The following is an 18,010-nucleotide window of genomic DNA, read 5'->3' on the forward strand; positions in this document are numbered from 1 at the left end:
TTTCGGCGCGCACGGCGTTTTTTTCACCATACCTAGAAAATCCAGAAAAGAACGTGTAACTTACAGTTTCACAACCACTTTCTAAACAACTTCAAAGTTAAGAGCAAACGTATCCTTCTCTTGCCCTAACGGTTTCATCCGTGAGGCCCGTGTTCCTGGCTAGTTAGGCCCGTCCCTCCACACCAGTGTAAATTCATCTGTTTATTCGAACAGCTGCTCCAATTGTTTGGTCTGGCTGTCCATGAACACCGTGCGCATTCTGCCCCGGTTTCTTTGGTTTCCATCTTGGTGCAAGTAAGTACACAGAGGCTGAGAGCCTGAGATAAAAAAATAAAAAAAACATGATTAAGTAGTCGCAAGCAAAGAGAGAGAAAGAAAAAACGGTAGGTCTTGAAAAATAGGCCTAATACTTTGTAAAATGTAGCACTACAGTTCAATAGTTTGTGGCCTCGACAGTCAATGTTGTGAAATAATCAAATGTAACACGATATCACCTCTTCCATCGTTGACAACTCTGTTTTGAGTTGCACTAGAATACAGGTTTATATCTGCATGATGACAATTAAATGATCCATAGCTAAAGTAACTTCTACTATAATCAAACGTGTGTGATATGGTCGGAACCTACAGCATGTGGGCGGTGGTCAGATCCCTCGGCATACCATATTTCCAGTTTCCATTATGTCCTTTTGAGTGTCCGTGCAGAAAGATGCCAGACAACCATCCAAAATGTTGTAAAGATTCAGTTGGATAAGAAGGTCCTTCTTCAGTGCCTAAAATGCGATCGATACTTAAATTTGAGATTTTTGTCGCATCCATGCTCAGAGTTAAAAGTCCCTAAAAAATTGTTAGGTTGGTGCTCAGGGCTACTTTTTGTCTCACCTCTCCAACCAAGGTAACTGTCCTTCAAATGTGCACTTTTATGATGAACCCCAGATTATATACTCCTCCTTGACACTTCAAAAATAAGAGTAGCTGTAAAATGTAACCCCTCATTATTATGCTATTTACATTTCCTTTGTACTAAAGGAAATGCCTAATGACGCATCATGGATTCACCTTTTTTGAAAATGTCCATCTCAAACGGTCCTGGCTCATCATAAAATAACATATATATCTTTGGTTCAAAGGATAATGACTTTGATGCCCTTGAATCAAAGTAATACACGTGATTGCTTGGAATTTGTCTATTGACTGATTAGATAGTACGGTCGAAACGGAGGATACTAACTTTATGGTGCTTCTGGGTTTATGCGTTTTTTAATGTAAAAGTGGATTAACATGTCAATAATGTATGTTAAAATGGTGTCAGACTATAATGTCAGATGTGCTATCGAATTAAATAATAGGCTAGGTTATGTACAGTGCATTTAGGTGTCACTACATACTACAGAGACTTACGGGAAAGAAAGGCCTACTGTTTGTTTTACGCATAGACAGGTTGTACACAGGTTTTACGCGCAAAGGAATATAAATACAGGTGTAGGATCTTAATTTGATCACCCTTTTGCTGGATAACTTGTAGTGTATTTGAGGTTTAAAAGGCTTCTGAAGTTTCTCATTTCCACTTTGAAATGTCATACTTGATTTTCCCTTACGAAAATTGCATCAACCCCTACAAAAATGTCTAATTATAGTGCACATAATAATTCAAATTTCCTGTAGTACCGTTGTTATTTTCCTGCGGTAGCAAACTGGCTCAAATTAAGATCCTACACCTGTAGCCAAGAAAAGACAGTCGCATGAGTGAGTCTTATGATCTTTCATATATGTGGGCTACCCAGGCTTCCATTTTCAACGTCAAAATTATTTTGTGAGCATTCACAGTAGCCTTTTGTTGGCATAGTTATTCATAACCCAGTTATGTATGGCCTTTGTCTGAAATATGTTGCAATTATCTTTGTAACCAGCTGGTGGTGCCCTTTCCTAAAGACTAAAAATGTGTTTGTTTACTTTGTTGATTAGAAGCGTAAGTAGGGCACGAGCACAATCAATTCAGCAAAGCGAAAACACTTCACAACGAGACAAGGAAATAATCAACTACCCGATACTAGCACCCGAATCCTATCCACGAACAACGTTTGTGAAATATTTAATCCCCAAATTGTCGTGTTTGAAACCTTCTTTTGATCGGTGGTGTGAGACGGCACATGTCACTGTTTATGCACTGAACGGATCAAGAGTAATGCGCCTAGCCTACTCCATTCCAGTCAATTACTGGAGCCAATCAGAGATGCTTTGTAAATCCCTACGTAAATAACCGAGTATAGGTTAACGTTTCTATTAGTTTTTTATGTACGTTATTCATATCTGTCCAATAGACTAACATACGGTCCGTTTTTTGTACATAGGAGGCAGTGCATCCTCAATCATGAGGGGATACTATATAGGAATATCAATAATATTTGGGAAATTTGTTTTAAAATCATACTGTATCGTTAGGAATACATTATGTATGACCATTCAGACCTTTGACCAAAGGTTTGTTTATGTTCAAAGAAAGATGTGTCTGTTAGAACTCAGTTATGACACAAGTATCCATATGATATTTAGATGGCATACGATCTGTGTAGGTTATATGTAAATCCATGTTTTAGATAAAAGAGGTGTCATCTCAGGCATTTTAGACTTGCAAATGCTGACAGTACTGACAGGACTCAAAAGGGACTAGTGTACAGATCAATCATCCTACTCCCTGTGATCCAACATCAATGTAAAGAAACTCATATGGTCATCAATGAGGGAGATAAGAAACCAGACCATAGCTGGCTCTTTGATGTTAAACTATATGTAAAACTATATGTAACAATGAACTCTAAATGGGAGCGTATGTATAAAAAACAACATTTTGAATGGAGTGATCTGTCTCCCAGTGGCAGTTTAATGTTTAATGAATGGGATTCTATGGTTAACGTAGTCATTTATGTGGTTACATTGTCTTGACAATTGCAGTATGTAACATTGTACATGCTGCCAAAGAAAAGCATATGACATCCTTGCATGTGAAACCGGACATCATTGCACAAACACAATCAGACAGGAGAAAGCATGTCAGGCCTTTGCTACAAGGATTCATTATTACTACCGAGTACCCTAGTTTCAAGGTACAACCTCTGACAAAATATTACCCTTCAATGTCAATTTACTTCACCTGACTTCCTCTGCCTGCTGTGAATGATTTGGACAAGCATTCACTTAACAAGACTCACGTCATCACTCAGCTTCCTCGTCTGGACACACTGAGAGTTGACTATTCTAGAGTTTTGGGCTTTAACCCAGAAATGACCTCATTCTCATAAAGTCAACCTACGTGAAATACAGAAATAAAATGTGCATATTGTACAATATGTTACCAACAGGGCCAATCTCGTTAAACTGAATAATCAAAATACAGGGAGTCTTTTTCCCCGATGAGATATTATGTCCTCTGCACCAATCAATCAGTCATACATAATGTCTGTTTGCGTGGCAAATTAAGAGACATCTTTGGTCAGCATAAGCATTCCTCCCTGACAAAGCACAGCATTGACATGTTTCAAAAAATAATTGACTCCTCTAAGATTCAATCAGCTTGGAGGCTAACCAAGGCTTCTACTTGCCTTTCTCCCGCTAAGTGTAACGCTAAAATATTTACTCTTGGTTGAGATGAAGACCTGAGCTGACAACTGCAGCTTTTTCCAATGGGAGTAAGAAACTCTAAAATAGGGAGGGAGGGTTCATGTTAAAGATATATTTTTTTCTCAGTGTTTATTACTGGGTTTAATTTGTAGAAATGATATCCTCTTGGGGTTATCGAGATGATGTGACTTGTTCAACTGGCATCTTAAAAACAATCTTAATGCCTGAAGAATAGCTTACATACTGTAAATTGTGTCTCACACTAGTAATAGATATGTAATGGCTCGAAATGATAGTAATTTTCTCATGTTTTAGCTCTACAAATCAATGCCAATGACTTAATCATAATTGATCTTCAATTCGTCACCATACAAGGAATGTGAATATTATGTGAGTATCACATCAAGTATGCATGGAAAAGTAGCTCAATTTGCAAGCCCACTTTAGATAATGATTCTGCTTATCAAAGATTCAATGTGCCTACCTCTCGGTCCCAGCTTTGATGAAAATGTACTGACCTCGCCTTCTGGATGATAGCGGGGTGAACAGCCCGTGGCTCGTGTGGTTGATGTCCTTGATTAACTTTTTGGCCTTCCTGTGACATCGGGTGCTGTAGGTGTCCTGGTAGTTTGCCCCCGGTGATGCGTTGTGTAGACCGCACCATGCTCTGGAGAGCCCTGTGGTTGAGGGGGGTGCAGTTGCCATACCAGGCGGTGATACAGCCCGACAGGAGGCTCTCAATTGTGTATCTGTAAAAGTTTGTGAGCGTTTTAGGGGCCAAGACAAATTTCTTCAGCCTCCTGAGGTTGAAGAGGCGCTGTTGTGCCTTCCTCACCACACTGTCTGTGTGGGTGGACCATTTCAGATCGTCAGTGATGTGTATATCGAGGAAATTGAAGCTTTCCACCTTCTCCACTGCTGTCCCGTCGATGTGGATAGGGGCTTGCTCCCGCTGCTGTTTCCTGAAGTCCACGATCAGCTCCTTTGTTTTATTGATGTTGAGGGAGAGGTTATTTTCCTGGCACCACTTTCCCAGGGCCCTCACCTCCTCCCTGTAGTCTGTCTCGTCATTGTTGGTAATCAGGCCTACTACTGTTGTGTCGTCTGCAAACTTGATGATTGAGTTGGAGGCGTGTATGGCCACGCAGTCATGGCTGAACAGGGAGTACAGGAGGGGGCTGAGCACGCACCCTTGTGGGGCCCCTGTGTTGAGGATCAGCGAAGTGGAGGTGTTGTTTCCTACATTTACCACCTGGGGGCGGCCCGTCAGGAAGTCGGACCCAGTTGCACAGGGCGGGGTTCAGGGCCTCTAGCTTAATGATGAGCTTGAAGGGTACTATGGTGTTGAATGCTGAGCTATAATCAATGAACAGCGACTCCACTTTGTCTCTGTACTGACGTTTTGCCTGCTTGATTGCCTTACGGAGGGAATAACTACACTGTTTGTATTCAGTCATATTCCCAGTCACCTTGCCATGGTTAAATGTGGTGGTTCTCGCTTTCTATCCACGGTTTCTGGTTTGGGTGGGTTTTAATAGTCACAATGGGTACAACATCTCCTATACACTTGCTGATGAACTCAGTGACCGTATCCGTGTATTTGCCCGATGTTATTCTCAGAGACTACCCGGAACATATCCCAGTCCACGTGATCAAAACAATCTGGAAGCATGGATTCCGATTGGTCTGACCAGCATTGAATAGGCCTTAGCACGGGTACTGCTCTTTGAGTTTCTGCCTATAGGAAGGGAGGAGCAAAAGGATGAGAGAGGTCGAAGGAGAATAGCAAGAATCGTGCATGCTATACTCTTCGAAAAAAGGCTTCCAAAAGGGTCCTTCGACTGTCCCCATAGGAGAACCCTTTTTGGTTCCAGGTAGAATCCTCTGCAGAAACACAATGGGTTCTACCTGCAACCAAAAAGGGTTGTTCAAAGGGTTCTCCTATGGAGACAGCCGAATAACCCTTTAGGTTCGAGATAGCACCTTTTTTTTCTAAGAGTATAACAGGCGGGCAACAAACTGAGAAATAACGCTGCACAACAGTGGTGTGCAGAGCAGCATCTCCGAATGCACAACTCGTCGATTCTTGTCATGGATGGGCTATTGCAGCAGACGAGCACACCGTTTTCCACTCCATCAGCTAAAAACAAGAAGCAGCTCCAGTGGGCACGTGATCACCAACACTGGACAGTTGAGGAGTGGAAAAACATTGCCTAGAAAATGACAGCGAATTCAGTTTACTTGAGTGGCCTGCGCAGTCCCCAGACCTGAACCCAATAGAGCATCTTAGGGATGAGATGGAATGTGCTGTGCGCAGCATGAATGTACCGCCGTCCAATCTGCAGCAACTGTGTGATGCCATAGCGTCAGCATGTACCGACATCCCTATGGAACGTTTCCAACATCTTGTAGAATGCTCAGAATAATTCAGGTTGTTCTGGAGGTAAAGGGGGGCCCAACCCGGTACTAGATGGGTGTACCTAATAAAATAAAAATTGGTTTGACATTAGATAGCGCTGGGGCTATTTAGGGACCATCAATAAATTACACAATGTAAATGGCACAATATTTTCATGTTGCACATATTTTAGTTGTCTCATTAAATGATTTCAATATTTGTATATGAATTTCTACAATTTATAGTTGGTTAAGACATAGAGATTTGGAGCTATTGGCATTTTCAAATATTGTTCCGTGCACATTGTGTAATTTACTGATGGTCCCTAACTAGCCCCATAGAGCTATCGAATGTCAAACCAAATTGACCATGGACATTATGATCAGGTCTCGTGCAGCTGTTCAACCAAATTGCTGATTACTTGGGTGCTGCCAGCTGTAGGCATGTGGGCAGGATTGAAGTAAACCCAATCCAAGGAAAACTGTTGCAGTTACCTTCATTTCGTGACATACAATCTTTTCCCTATCATCTCGCAAATCTCAGTTTTGGACGAGACAAATTATCCTGTTTACACTTTGCAGTCAATTTTGACACTAGAATAAATGTTTCTGGCTCATATCGAAGCCACATAGGCCATTTTCAAAATGGGAAGTTGCTTTCTAGGGGCAGTTGCTCTTTAAAAACACTGTTCAGATAAAAACAGATTCTGTCTGTTTTATGTGGGGATGACTTCTACACAAAACAGTAAAAATATGCCAATTTATTCCTCATGTCTCTTTATCTCTCTCGGTCTCTCTCTCCCTCCATGCTCCTCTGTCTCTCTCTTTCTCTCTCTCTCTCTCTCTCTCTCTGACAGAATGATAAAGGCCAGGGGCCGGCCGAGGTGGTCCCTGACCCCATGGACATGACTCTGGACAAAGCGGAGGCGGCCATGGTGGCCAAGGAGCTGAAGCAGCTGCTGCTGGACTCTGTGCCCCTCAGCTGCAACCTGCCCCGTGCCACTCTGCTCAACTACGACAACATCCCTGGCAACCTCATGCTCACCTCCATCGGCCTTAAACTGGGCGACCGTGTGGTGCTGGACGACATGAAGGTGTGTGTGTTTTGTCGGGATTGGGAAGCAAAGGGTGAGAAATGGGAGCCTCAAAGATTTGAAACAGTGACTTTAAATGAACTGCAGAATATTGTGAGCACGTTTATGTGCATGAGACCATTTAAATGGCTTTCAATTATCTTTATCTTTTTTTTAAAAAGTGGCCAGTGTGAGGCATTCATCCTATATGGTGGAGCCCTGCTGCTTGTTATACTGTGTGAGAAGAGAACATGTGAATTCTAGCAAACATTTATTCCAACTTGTGTTAACACGTATAGCTCCCCAAAAAATCGAGCAGTGATGAAATTGACATCTCAGCTCTGCACCACCCGAAGCAGGTGGGTAGCCCTTCGACCTGTGTGTCTACTTGCGTAACTGAACACATTTAATTGTGTTTTCAGGTGTATTTCCATGACTGACTGCATTACTGACTGCACTAAATGATGTAGTCTCACTTGATGCATTCATTTGGCATTTACTCTGCATCACTCACTGCAGTGCAAATGCATTGGAAACCAATGTGTGGACTATGTGTATTTTTTTCTGTCTATAATGTGCAGCTGTATTGCACCTCTCACTGTGTTCAAACATACACTACATGACCAAACGTATGTGGACACCTGCTCATAGAACATCTCATTTCAAAATCACGGGCATTAATATTGGGAGGGTCTCCCCTTTGCTGCTATAACAACCTGAAGAGGTGTCCACACACTTTTGTATATATATAGTGTATGTCCTACTGACCACAACATAACCACTTAAAACATGTTATTGAGTTGAGATGTGTAGACTACTCTACTAACCATAGCCTAGTATGTCAGTAGTCGAGTATGACAGAAAAACAGCAGATCAGTATGCTGCACTGGTCTAGAGAAGTCTGAGTGCTGTGGAGAAGTGTTGTTAACTATTTCATCTTGCCTGGTATTACCTTCAAGAATACAAATCATGTGGTTGTTTTCCCAATGGGCCCCTGTGGCGAGCAACAAGGTTATTTCAATTTGCTAGTAAAAATCCAATATAAACAACAGAGGTGAATGTCAGAGCTGATGTTGAATCCTGGGCCTCACACAGTCTCTCCTCCACAGACGGGCACCCTGCGCTTCTGTGGGACCACGGAGTTCGCCAGTGGCCAGTGGGTGGGGGTGGAGCTGGACGAGCCAGAGGGCAAGAACGATGGACGTGTGGGAGGGGTGCGTTACTTCATCTGCCCCCCCAAACTGGGTAACCACCTGTTATTGCTTCTACACCTGCATTGCTTGCTGTTTGGGGTTTTAGGCTGGGTTTCTGTACAGCACTTTGATATATCAGCTGATGTAAGAAGGGCTTTATAAATACATTTGATTTGTTATTTCACATAACCATTTTGGGATTTTTTTATTTAATCTATTGTTGAAGTGTGTCAAGATTCCCCTTGAGAAAAGAGCAAAGAGAAGACTTGATTTCATAACTTTTGTGTACAGGTAGTTTTCAGAAAAACAGCTGTGGTGAACCTGATTTGAGCTTGCAGCTTTTGTCAGTGTTTTCTCTAATCACTTCTATTGTCCTGAAGGTATCTTTGCTCCAGTGTCAAAAATCGCTAAAGCTGTTGAGAAGGCCCCCTCTGTCACCTCCACACCCAAGACACCCCGCATGGACTTCTCCCGCGTCACTGGAAAGAACAAGAAAGAAAAGAAGGAAATAATGGAGAGAGAGAAAGGTTTGCTTTGACAATGTTAACATGTGTTTCCCATGCCAATATAAAGCCCTTGATTTGAATTGAATTGAAAGGTACAAGAGTCTTCCCATCAAGAGCCATTCCATTCATTCTGATAGGAGCACAGCACCTAAATAACACATGACTCATAGACGTTATAACACATTATTATATATTATGTTAACGAACATTTGATTGATTTTCTCCGTCAGCTCTGAGGAAGAAGTCTATGTCCGTAGCCAGTCTGGACCCAGATGGGGTGAAGGTGGAACTTGGAGACCAGGTGCTGGTTGCTGGTGTGAAGCAGGGAATCATACGCTATTACGGAAAGACAGACTTTGCCCCAGGTAGGTCTGTTGTGAAATAAAGTCACTGCGACAATATTTAAAAGAAATGTTTGACATATGATTAGAAATGTTTAGTCAAGTTTAATGATTGACGATGTGTGTGTGTGTGTGTGTCCAGGTTACTGGTTTGGTGTGGAGCTGGAGAGTCCCACAGGAAAGCATGACGGGTCTGTTTTTGGTGTCCGCTACTTCAACTGCATGCCCAAGTACGGCGTCTTTGCACCCCCATCTCGCGTACAGAGGTAACATAACATCTACTTTAACACCTGGTTCAAAAAAGAACCCGAAAATAAAATAACGTAACAACTTTATTAATAAGAAAGCATTTTACAGTTACCTTGTGTAACCATGCTTATCAGTCATTCTCAGACGGAGAGCTAGACAATATACAACATGCTCTGTTGTGATTTGTAAAGGTTCATTCTGAACAGACTGACCTTCTGGAACAATACTAACTAATGCTGTTAATGATCTCTCAGAATGTGTGGACCAAAGGACGGTCAGAGCGGCGATGGCACGATGGTGAAGAAAGTCCACCAGGTGTCTAGTAAGTCAAATCCATCCAGCCATGTTAGCCAGCGTGCCATGCCACCCCATGTTATGATGTACCTTCTACTCCCATGTCTGCATTCTATCCAAAGATGTTCTTTGTTTATTCTAGTGAACCAGCCAAAGCGTAAATTCAACACGGTGAGGTCACCCAAGGACATCACGTCTGAGAATTCAATATCAAGGTACAGTCTCCTCTTTTCCTGCCACTGTTGTCTCTGAGTCAACAAATAGCAGATTAGAAATAAGCTCCTGTTGATGAATGTGTCCACTGACGCGAATCCCTCTCCTCTTCCTCCTGCTCATCCTCTTCCTCAGATTGCTGTTCTGCTGCTGGTTCCCCTGGATGCTGCGTGCTGAGATGCAGTCCTAGCCACACTCTCCTTCCTCCTCCTCAAAAGATCTACTGCTCTCCTCCTCTTAATGTCCATCTTTCATTTGTGCTTTTCTCTGGCTGTTGCTGTCAGAATTACAGTAGTGAACCACCGCCCCCCCTCCCCCCTCCACTCTCCATGATCTCAGTCAGTCCTATAGCAAAACCTAGTGCCTTGTATGTTAACTAACATCCTGCATTCCGTTTGTAACACTAATAATGAGACTAAATAATTGTAACTCGAAATCTGGGATACAAACCCTACAAAAGCAATTATCTAATAGATATAATCACTTAGTTTTTGAAAGTTACTCTATTTTGGTGTTGATTGCTTGTCGTTACCCACCCCCCGTCAGAAGTTGCCAAAACCCTTTGACCAGTCAGCCAACTTCTTATGCCATGGAGCTTCTACTAGGGAACCTTTTAAATGACCTAGTACATGATGCTGTACTTTATTGTTTTGCTGCTGCTTCATCCTAATTTCCTGTATTTCAGAGGAGACCAAGGGCCTCAAAGTAATACAGGGTCTGTCAGTGTGAACAGACTAGATGGCCATGCTGCGCTAAAGGGATTGGTCCAAAATGTGGATGTGTGAGTCAAATGGTGTTACAAATAAATGTTCACATAAACATGCCTTTTATTGTGAAAGATGTGACATGAACATATGGTCATGTTCTTCTGATGCCGTATGTTCAAAAGAAAACAGGGTTTAATATTATTCAGGATTCCTACATCCGCTATTTCTTCACTTGCACTCTGAGCATTTTCCCAAATATGCAATTGGAATGATGTATATAATATTAATTTGCTTGTGTAAATTGTAATATGCTCACGCGTGATACAAAAACAAGGTTCCTGGTCTCTGGTAGCCTACTAAATTTGTTGACAGAGCCCTGTTAAATACTAGTTACCTGTTTTAGGTAAGGTAATGCTAGCACGTACATATATGTTAATCATAATGTCCCAACTTAATTGCAGAAGGAGAACTTTATCTGCACAGATATCTTCTGTACCCTTGAAAGACAATTTTCTAGCAATGGTTTAAATCGTGGTAATATAGACAGCGCTATTTGTCCATAACTGGGTCAAATAAGACTTTCATAACTTGGTCTTAGGTGTTTATTGCACTTTGAACCAGTTGGTCTCAAATCCAAGTTATGCTAACCAAAATGTCTGCTAACCCCAAAATGTAATGGCAGGTAATGTAAGGGAAAACCACCTAGATTAATATTGTTAAAGCTGTTGCCTTTATTGTGGAGCATGAAGTACCAATAACTTAACTTTTGCTTAACATTAACTTAAACGTAATGTTAGCAAAAAGCTTTATTTTCTCACAGTTAAGTTTTGTTTATAGAAATAGGAAATCTACAAGGGTACCACAATATACTTGTTAAAGGTACGTTTCTTGATTAACCAGTGCCCTCCACCCCATCTCTAGGTTTGTTGTTGCAGCAATAGTGTTTATCTCAGGCTAAATCTGCAGACGGAACACCTGCTAGCTCAGTGCTACCACAGTTTACACCCTCTGTTGGCTATCCTCTCATGCTTCTATCTCCTTCTCTCTCAACGTTAGACTTTGGTAAGTTTGTGAGTGTGAGCATTCGATAAAAATCTGACCGTCTAAACTTGTGTGCGCTTAATGTCAAAACCTATGAGTGTGCATAAAAACAAAAATATTTAACCTGTGTACTTAGCTATGTGGATATGGATAGTGTCTTTGTCTACTCAACACTATGTAAGCACATCATGAGGAGGAGAGAAAACACCTGAACTTGCTCCTGCACTCTTTGAACACCGTTGTGAACATCCTGTATTAACAGCACCGTGAAACAGCAAATAAGACTCATTATCAGGAAGTGTCTCAAAACTCTTGCACCGTGTCGTATTCCGAAATCGCCACTTATCCAATGTGGTACTGAACAATGTGGAACTGAACGCAACAATCTGTGGTTGTTTTGATATCGCTAGTGTACGGTTATGACTAGGTCTGTAAGAGAGCCACAGAACAACAAGGATGCTATGAGGGAGTCAGCTTCAGCTTCATTTGATCTGAATAAGGGATATTAGTATATCCAGTTTGAGAGAAACTCATTCATTACACCTCAGTCATGTAATGGGATACATAGGAACCTGTGGCAATTGGAACTTTTCTCCTTTTTTATTCAATTTAATTATGACTATGTCAACACAAAGTGTTGCAAACTTTGTCAGGACAGCTCACTTTGTTAAAATCCTCTGTTAGCCAAATATACTAAAATGACATTGTGTCAATAAGGACAGAGATTCTTTACTATTGTCAGCATTGTTTAGTAGATAAGAAAATCATCCTCGCCTCATACTGAAGTGCTTGATAATGAGTAAGAATACATCACCATGTCTTGTCTTTACTACTTATGTTGGGAAAATGTCATTAGAAATAAGTATAGCAACATTGTTTATATTTACTAAATGGTCGAGTTGAGTAATTGGTTGACTGGCAGATTTAATGCTCAAGTAAAGTGACCAAAATGGTGTAGTTATTGCCTGACCTTTACGCTCTGGTAGCATAATAAGTACCACAATATGCCAGTAGATGTCACTAATGTGTCACTTTGTTATTTTCTCCACAACTAACAACATGACAAGAATCTACATTGATGAGTCCTCCACTCTTCAAATGTTTTGTTTATTCAACATTATGAACATTGATATAATCTTATTAAGTGGTGTACTGTCATTATTATTTTTTTTAAACATGTTATTCTAAAACTTGATCTCAACAATGGTTAATTTTCTTCATAGACATGTCATAGCAGTTTGTTAAAAATATATTTTGATAATTTCACTAAGTGTACTTTTATTTAGTTTTATAGTGTGTTGGTGTCTGTATCCCAAAACAGGTAAAGGGGGCTGTAATGTTGGATTTATTATAGTGTCAGGAATAATATTCATTGCATGCTCTTTATTTTCTGAAAGTTTCTTTTTCCAACGGTGTATCTCAGCATGAAAATGCTTATAATTACAACTCTGACTATGAATCTATTAAAAGTTGATGTTGTTTTCTACATTTTCTGTTGCTTGCTTTTGTTCTGGGGATATTTGTGAATGGTGAGTAGGCCTAATGGTCTATGAACTCAAGTGAACATAAATTAGTGTAAAGAAAGCAAATGTGCTTGTTATCATCTGAAGAATCATGGGAAGCTGTTTCCCTGGAAGCTGCGGTTGTTAGACTGTTTGCAAATCTCTTTTCGTCGTAGTCAAATCTGGGGATTTGGCCTTGGTGCCGCTCTTCTGCCTCTTTCGGCGCGCACGGCGTTTTTTTCACCATACCTAGAGAAGTCCAGAAAAGAACGTGTAACTTACAGTTTCACAACCACTTTCTAAACAACTTCAAAGTTAAGAGCAAACGTATCCTTCTCTTGCCCTAACGGTTTCATCCGTGAGGCCCGTGTTCCTGGCTTTAGGCCCGTCCCTCCACACCAGTGTAAATTAATCTGTTTATTCGAACAGCTGCTCCAATTGTTTGGTCTGGCTGTCCATGAACACCGTGCGCATTCTGCCCCGGTTTCTTTGGTTTCCATCTTGGTGCAAGTAAGTGCACAGAGGCTGAGAGCCTGAGATAAAAAATAAAAAAAACATTTAAAAAAAAACATGATTAAGTAGTCGCAAGCAAAGAGAGAGAAAGAAAAAACGGTAGGTCTTGAAAAATAGGCCTAATACTTTGTAAAATGTAGCACTACAGTTCAATAGTTTGTGGCCTCGACAGTCAATGTTGTGAAATAATCAAATGTAACACGATATCACCTCTTCCATCGTTGAAAACTCTGTTTTGAGTTGCACTAGAATACAGGTTTATATCTGCATGATGACAATTAAATGATCCATAGCTAAAGTAACTTCTACTATAATCAAACGTGTGTGATATGGTCGGAACCTACAGCATGTGGGCGGTGGTCAGATCCCTCGGCATACCATATTTCCAGTTTCCATTATGTCCTTTTGAGTGTCCGTGCAGAAAGATGCCAGACAACCATCCAAAATGTTGTAAAGATTCAGTTGGATAAGAAGGTCCTTCTTCAGTGCCTAAAATGCGATCGATACTTAAATTTGAGATTTTTGTCGCATCCATGCTCAGAGTTAAAAGTCCCTAAAAAATTGTTAGGTTGGTGCTCAGGGCTACTTTTTGTCTCACCTCTCCAACCAAGGTAACGGTCCTTCAAATGTGCACTTTTATGATGAACCCCAGATTATATACTCCTCCTTGACACTTCAAAAATAAGAGTAGCTGTAAAATGTAACCCCTCATTATTATGCTATTTACATTTCCTTTGTACTAAAGGAAATGCCTAATGACGCATCATGGATTCACCTTTTTTGAAAATGTCCATCTCAAACGGTCCTGGCTCATCATAAAATAACATATATATCTTTGGTTCAAAGGATAATGACTTTGATGCCCTTGAATCAAAGTAATACACGTGATTGCTTGGAATTTGTCTATTGACTGATTAGATAGTACGGTCGAAACGGAGGATACTAACTTTATGGTGCTTCTGGGTTTATGCGTTTTTTAATGTAAAAGTGGATTAACATGTCAATAATGTATGTTAAAATGGTGTCAGACTATAATGTCAGATGTGCTATCAAATTAAATAATAGGCTAGGTTATGTACAGTGCATTTAGGTGTCACTACATACTACAGAGACTTACGGGAAAGAAAGGCCTACTGTTTGTTTTACGCATAGACAGGTTGTACACAGGTTTTACGCGCAAAGGAATATAAATACAGGTGTAGGATCTTAATTTGATCACCCTTTTGCTGTATAACTTGTAGTGTATTTGAGGTTTAAAAGGCTTCTGAAGTTTCTCATTTCCACTTTGAAATGTCATACTTGATTTTCCCTTACGAAAATTGCATCAACCCCTACAAAAATGTCTAATTATAGTGCACATAATAATTCAAATTTCCTGTAGTACCGTTGTTATTTTCCTGCGGTAGCAAACTGGCTCAAATTAAGATCCTACACCTGTAGCCAAGAAAAGACAGTCGCATGAGTGAGTCTTATGATCTTTCATATATGTGGGCTACCCAGGCTTCCATTTTCAACGTCAAAATTATTTTGTGCGCATTCACAGTAGCCTTTTGTTGGCATAGTTATTCATAACCCAGTTATGTATGGCCTTTGTCTGAAATATGTTGCAATTATCTTTGTAACCAGCTGGTGGTGCCCTTTCCTAAAGACTAAAAATGTGTTTGTTTACTTTGTTGATTAGAAGCGTAAGTAGGGCACGAGCACAATCAATTCAGCAAAGCGAAAACACTTCACAACGAGACAAGGAAATAATCAACTACCCGATACTAGCACCCGAATCCTATCCACGAACAACGTTTGTGAAATATTTAATCCACAAATTGTCGTGTTTGAAACCTTCTTTTGATCGGTGGTGTGAGACGGCACATGTCACTGTTTATGCACTGAACGGATCAAGAGTAATGCGCCTAGCCTACTCCATTCCAGTCAATTACTGGAGCCAATCAGAGATGCTTTGTAAATCCCTACGTAAATAACCGAGTATAGGTTAACGTTTCTATTAGTTTTTTATGTACGTTATTCATATCTGTCCAATAGACTAACATACGGTCCGTTTTTTGTACATAGGAGGCAGTGCATCCTCAATCATGAGGGGATACTATATAGGAATATCAATAATATTTGGGAAATTTGTTTTAAAATCATACTGTATCGTTAGGAATACATTATGTATGACCATTCAGACCTTTGACCAAAGGTTTGTTTATGTTCAAAGAAAGATGTGTCTGTTAGAACTCAGTTATGACACAAGTATCCATATGATATTTAGATGGCATACGATCTGTGTAGGTTATATGTAAATCCATGTTTTAGATAAAAGAGGTGTCATCTCAGGCATTTTAGACTTGCAAATGCTGACAGTACTGACAGGACTCAAAAGGGACTAGTGTGCAGATCAATCATCCTACTCCCTGTGATCCAACATCAATGTAAAGAAACTCATATGGTCATCAATGAGGGAGATAAGAAACCAGACCATAGCTGGCTCTTTGATGTTAAACTATATGTAAAACTATATGTAACAATGAACTCTAAATGGGAGCGTATGTATAAAAAACAACATTTTGAATGGAGTGATCTGTCTCCCAGTGGCAGTTTAATGTTTAATGAATGGGATTCTATGGTTAACGTAGTCATTTATGTGGTTACATTGTCTTGACAATTGCAGTATGTAACATTGTACATGCTGCCAAAGAAAAGCATATGACATCCTTGCATGTGAAACCGGACATCATTGCACAAACACAATCAGACAGGAGAAAGCATGTCAGGCCTTTGCTACAAGGATTCATTATTACTACCGAGTACCCTAGTTTCAAGGTACAACCTCTGACAAAATATTACCCTTCAATGTCAATTTACTTCACCTGACTTCCTCTGCCTGCTGTGAATGATTTGGACAAGCATTCACTTAACAAGACTCACGTCATCACTCAGCTTCCTCGTCTGGACACACTGAGAGTTGACTATTCTAGAGTTTTGGGCTTTAACCCAGAAATGACCTCATTCTCATAAAGTCAACCTACGTGAAATACAGAAATAAAATGTGCATATTGTACAATATGTTACCAACAGGGCCAATCTCGTTAAACTGAATAATCAAAATACAGGGAGTCTTTTTCCCCGATGAGATATTATGTCCTCTGCACCAATCAATCAGTCATACATAATGTCTGTTTGCGTGGCAAATTAAGAGACATCTTTGGTCAGCATAAGCATTCCTCCCTGACAAAGCACAGCATTGACATGTTTCAAAAAATAATTGACTCCTCTAAGATTCAATCAGCTTGGAGGCTAACCAAGGCTTCTACTTGCCTTTCTCCCGCTAAGTGTAACGCTAAAATATTTACTCTTGGTTGAGATGAAGACCTGAGCTGACAACTGCAGCTTTTTCCAATGGGAGTAAGAAACTCTAAAATAGGGAGGGAGGGTTCATGTTAAAGATATATTTTTTTCTCAGTGTTTATTACTGGGTTTAATTTGTAGAAATGATATCCTCTTGGGGTTATCGAGATGATGTGACTTGTTCAACTGGCATCTTAAAAACAATCTTAATGCCTGAAGAATAGCTTACATACTGTAAATTGTGTCTCACACTAGTAATAGATATGTAATGGCTCGAAATGATAGTAATTTTCTCATGTTTTAGCTCTACAAATCAATGCCAATGACTTAATCATAATTGATCTTCAATTCGTCACCATACAAGGAATGTGAATATTATGTGAGTATCACATCAAGTATGCATGGAAAAGTAGCTCAATTTGCAAGCCCACTTTAGATAATGATTCTGCTTATCAAAGATTCAATGTGCCTACCTACTGTCTGTCTAGTGTAGTTCAGGCTATGTGCAGTAGTAGGCGATACACATGCCCCAAAATTATAATACCATCCACAGCCATTACATAACATTCCATGCTTTAGAGAACTCCTATAGATGTGCTAAGTCTGACAAAGGCAGTAGACAAGTCAGTCACAAAGAGAAGGCTGTGAATTACATTGGAAGGAGCAATCAGCATAAACATCAACAGAATAGGGGCACCATTTCATTCTAGGTTAATAGGCCAGACCAGGTACGGACATTTTGTCCATTAGATGTGGCTTTTATTAAAGGCTGTGTCTCCTGGAAGTACTCTCCATAAATGGAAGGGATCCGCTGTTTGAGTCGCCTTCCTGCTGATGCTGCTGTGAACCCTGGCAGACCTCTGCACTCGGCATGCCTCGCTAAACGACTATCCCACCTACTCTGCCATTGACTGCCTACCTTGCTCAAAACCTATATATTGTTTGCCATGTGAGGCAATGCAGTGTCCACTTTATAATACTAACTGCACATTACATATCTCAATGGAATTAATTAAGT

At 40.4% G+C, this 18,010-nt stretch overlaps 1 protein-coding gene and 1 long non-coding RNA gene across 2 annotated transcripts; one reads left to right on the forward strand and one right to left on the reverse strand.

Annotated features, from left to right (window-relative positions):
- Nucleotides 1–193: 193 nt before the first annotated feature.
- LOC139547770 (CAP-Gly domain-containing linker protein 3-like) lies at nt 194–10,703 on the forward strand. Its single transcript, XM_071356835.1, has 10 exons — nt 194–294; nt 6,873–7,109; nt 7,388–7,447; nt 8,198–8,333; nt 8,662–8,808; nt 9,018–9,152; nt 9,271–9,394; nt 9,632–9,699; nt 9,814–9,886; nt 10,020–10,703. The coding sequence occupies exons 2-10, from the start codon at nt 6,915–6,917 to the stop codon at nt 10,072–10,074; spliced, it is 993 nt and encodes a 330-aa protein (XP_071212936.1). The 5' UTR covers nt 194–294; nt 6,873–6,914; the 3' UTR covers nt 10,075–10,703.
- Nucleotides 10,704–12,703: 2,000 nt separating this feature from the next.
- On the reverse strand, nt 12,704–14,277 carry LOC139547772 (uncharacterized). Its single transcript, XR_011669602.1, has 2 exons — nt 13,992–14,277; nt 12,704–13,667 (listed from the first exon to the last, which is right to left on the reverse strand). It is a non-coding gene; the product is annotated as an uncharacterized lncRNA (long non-coding RNA).
- Between the last annotated feature and the right edge of the window lie 3,733 nt (nt 14,278–18,010).

This window comes from Salvelinus alpinus, chromosome 21 (genome assembly GCF_045679555.1).
Source record: "Salvelinus alpinus chromosome 21, SLU_Salpinus.1, whole genome shotgun sequence".
NCBI classification, from domain to species: Eukaryota; Metazoa; Chordata; class Actinopteri; order Salmoniformes; family Salmonidae; genus Salvelinus; species Salvelinus alpinus.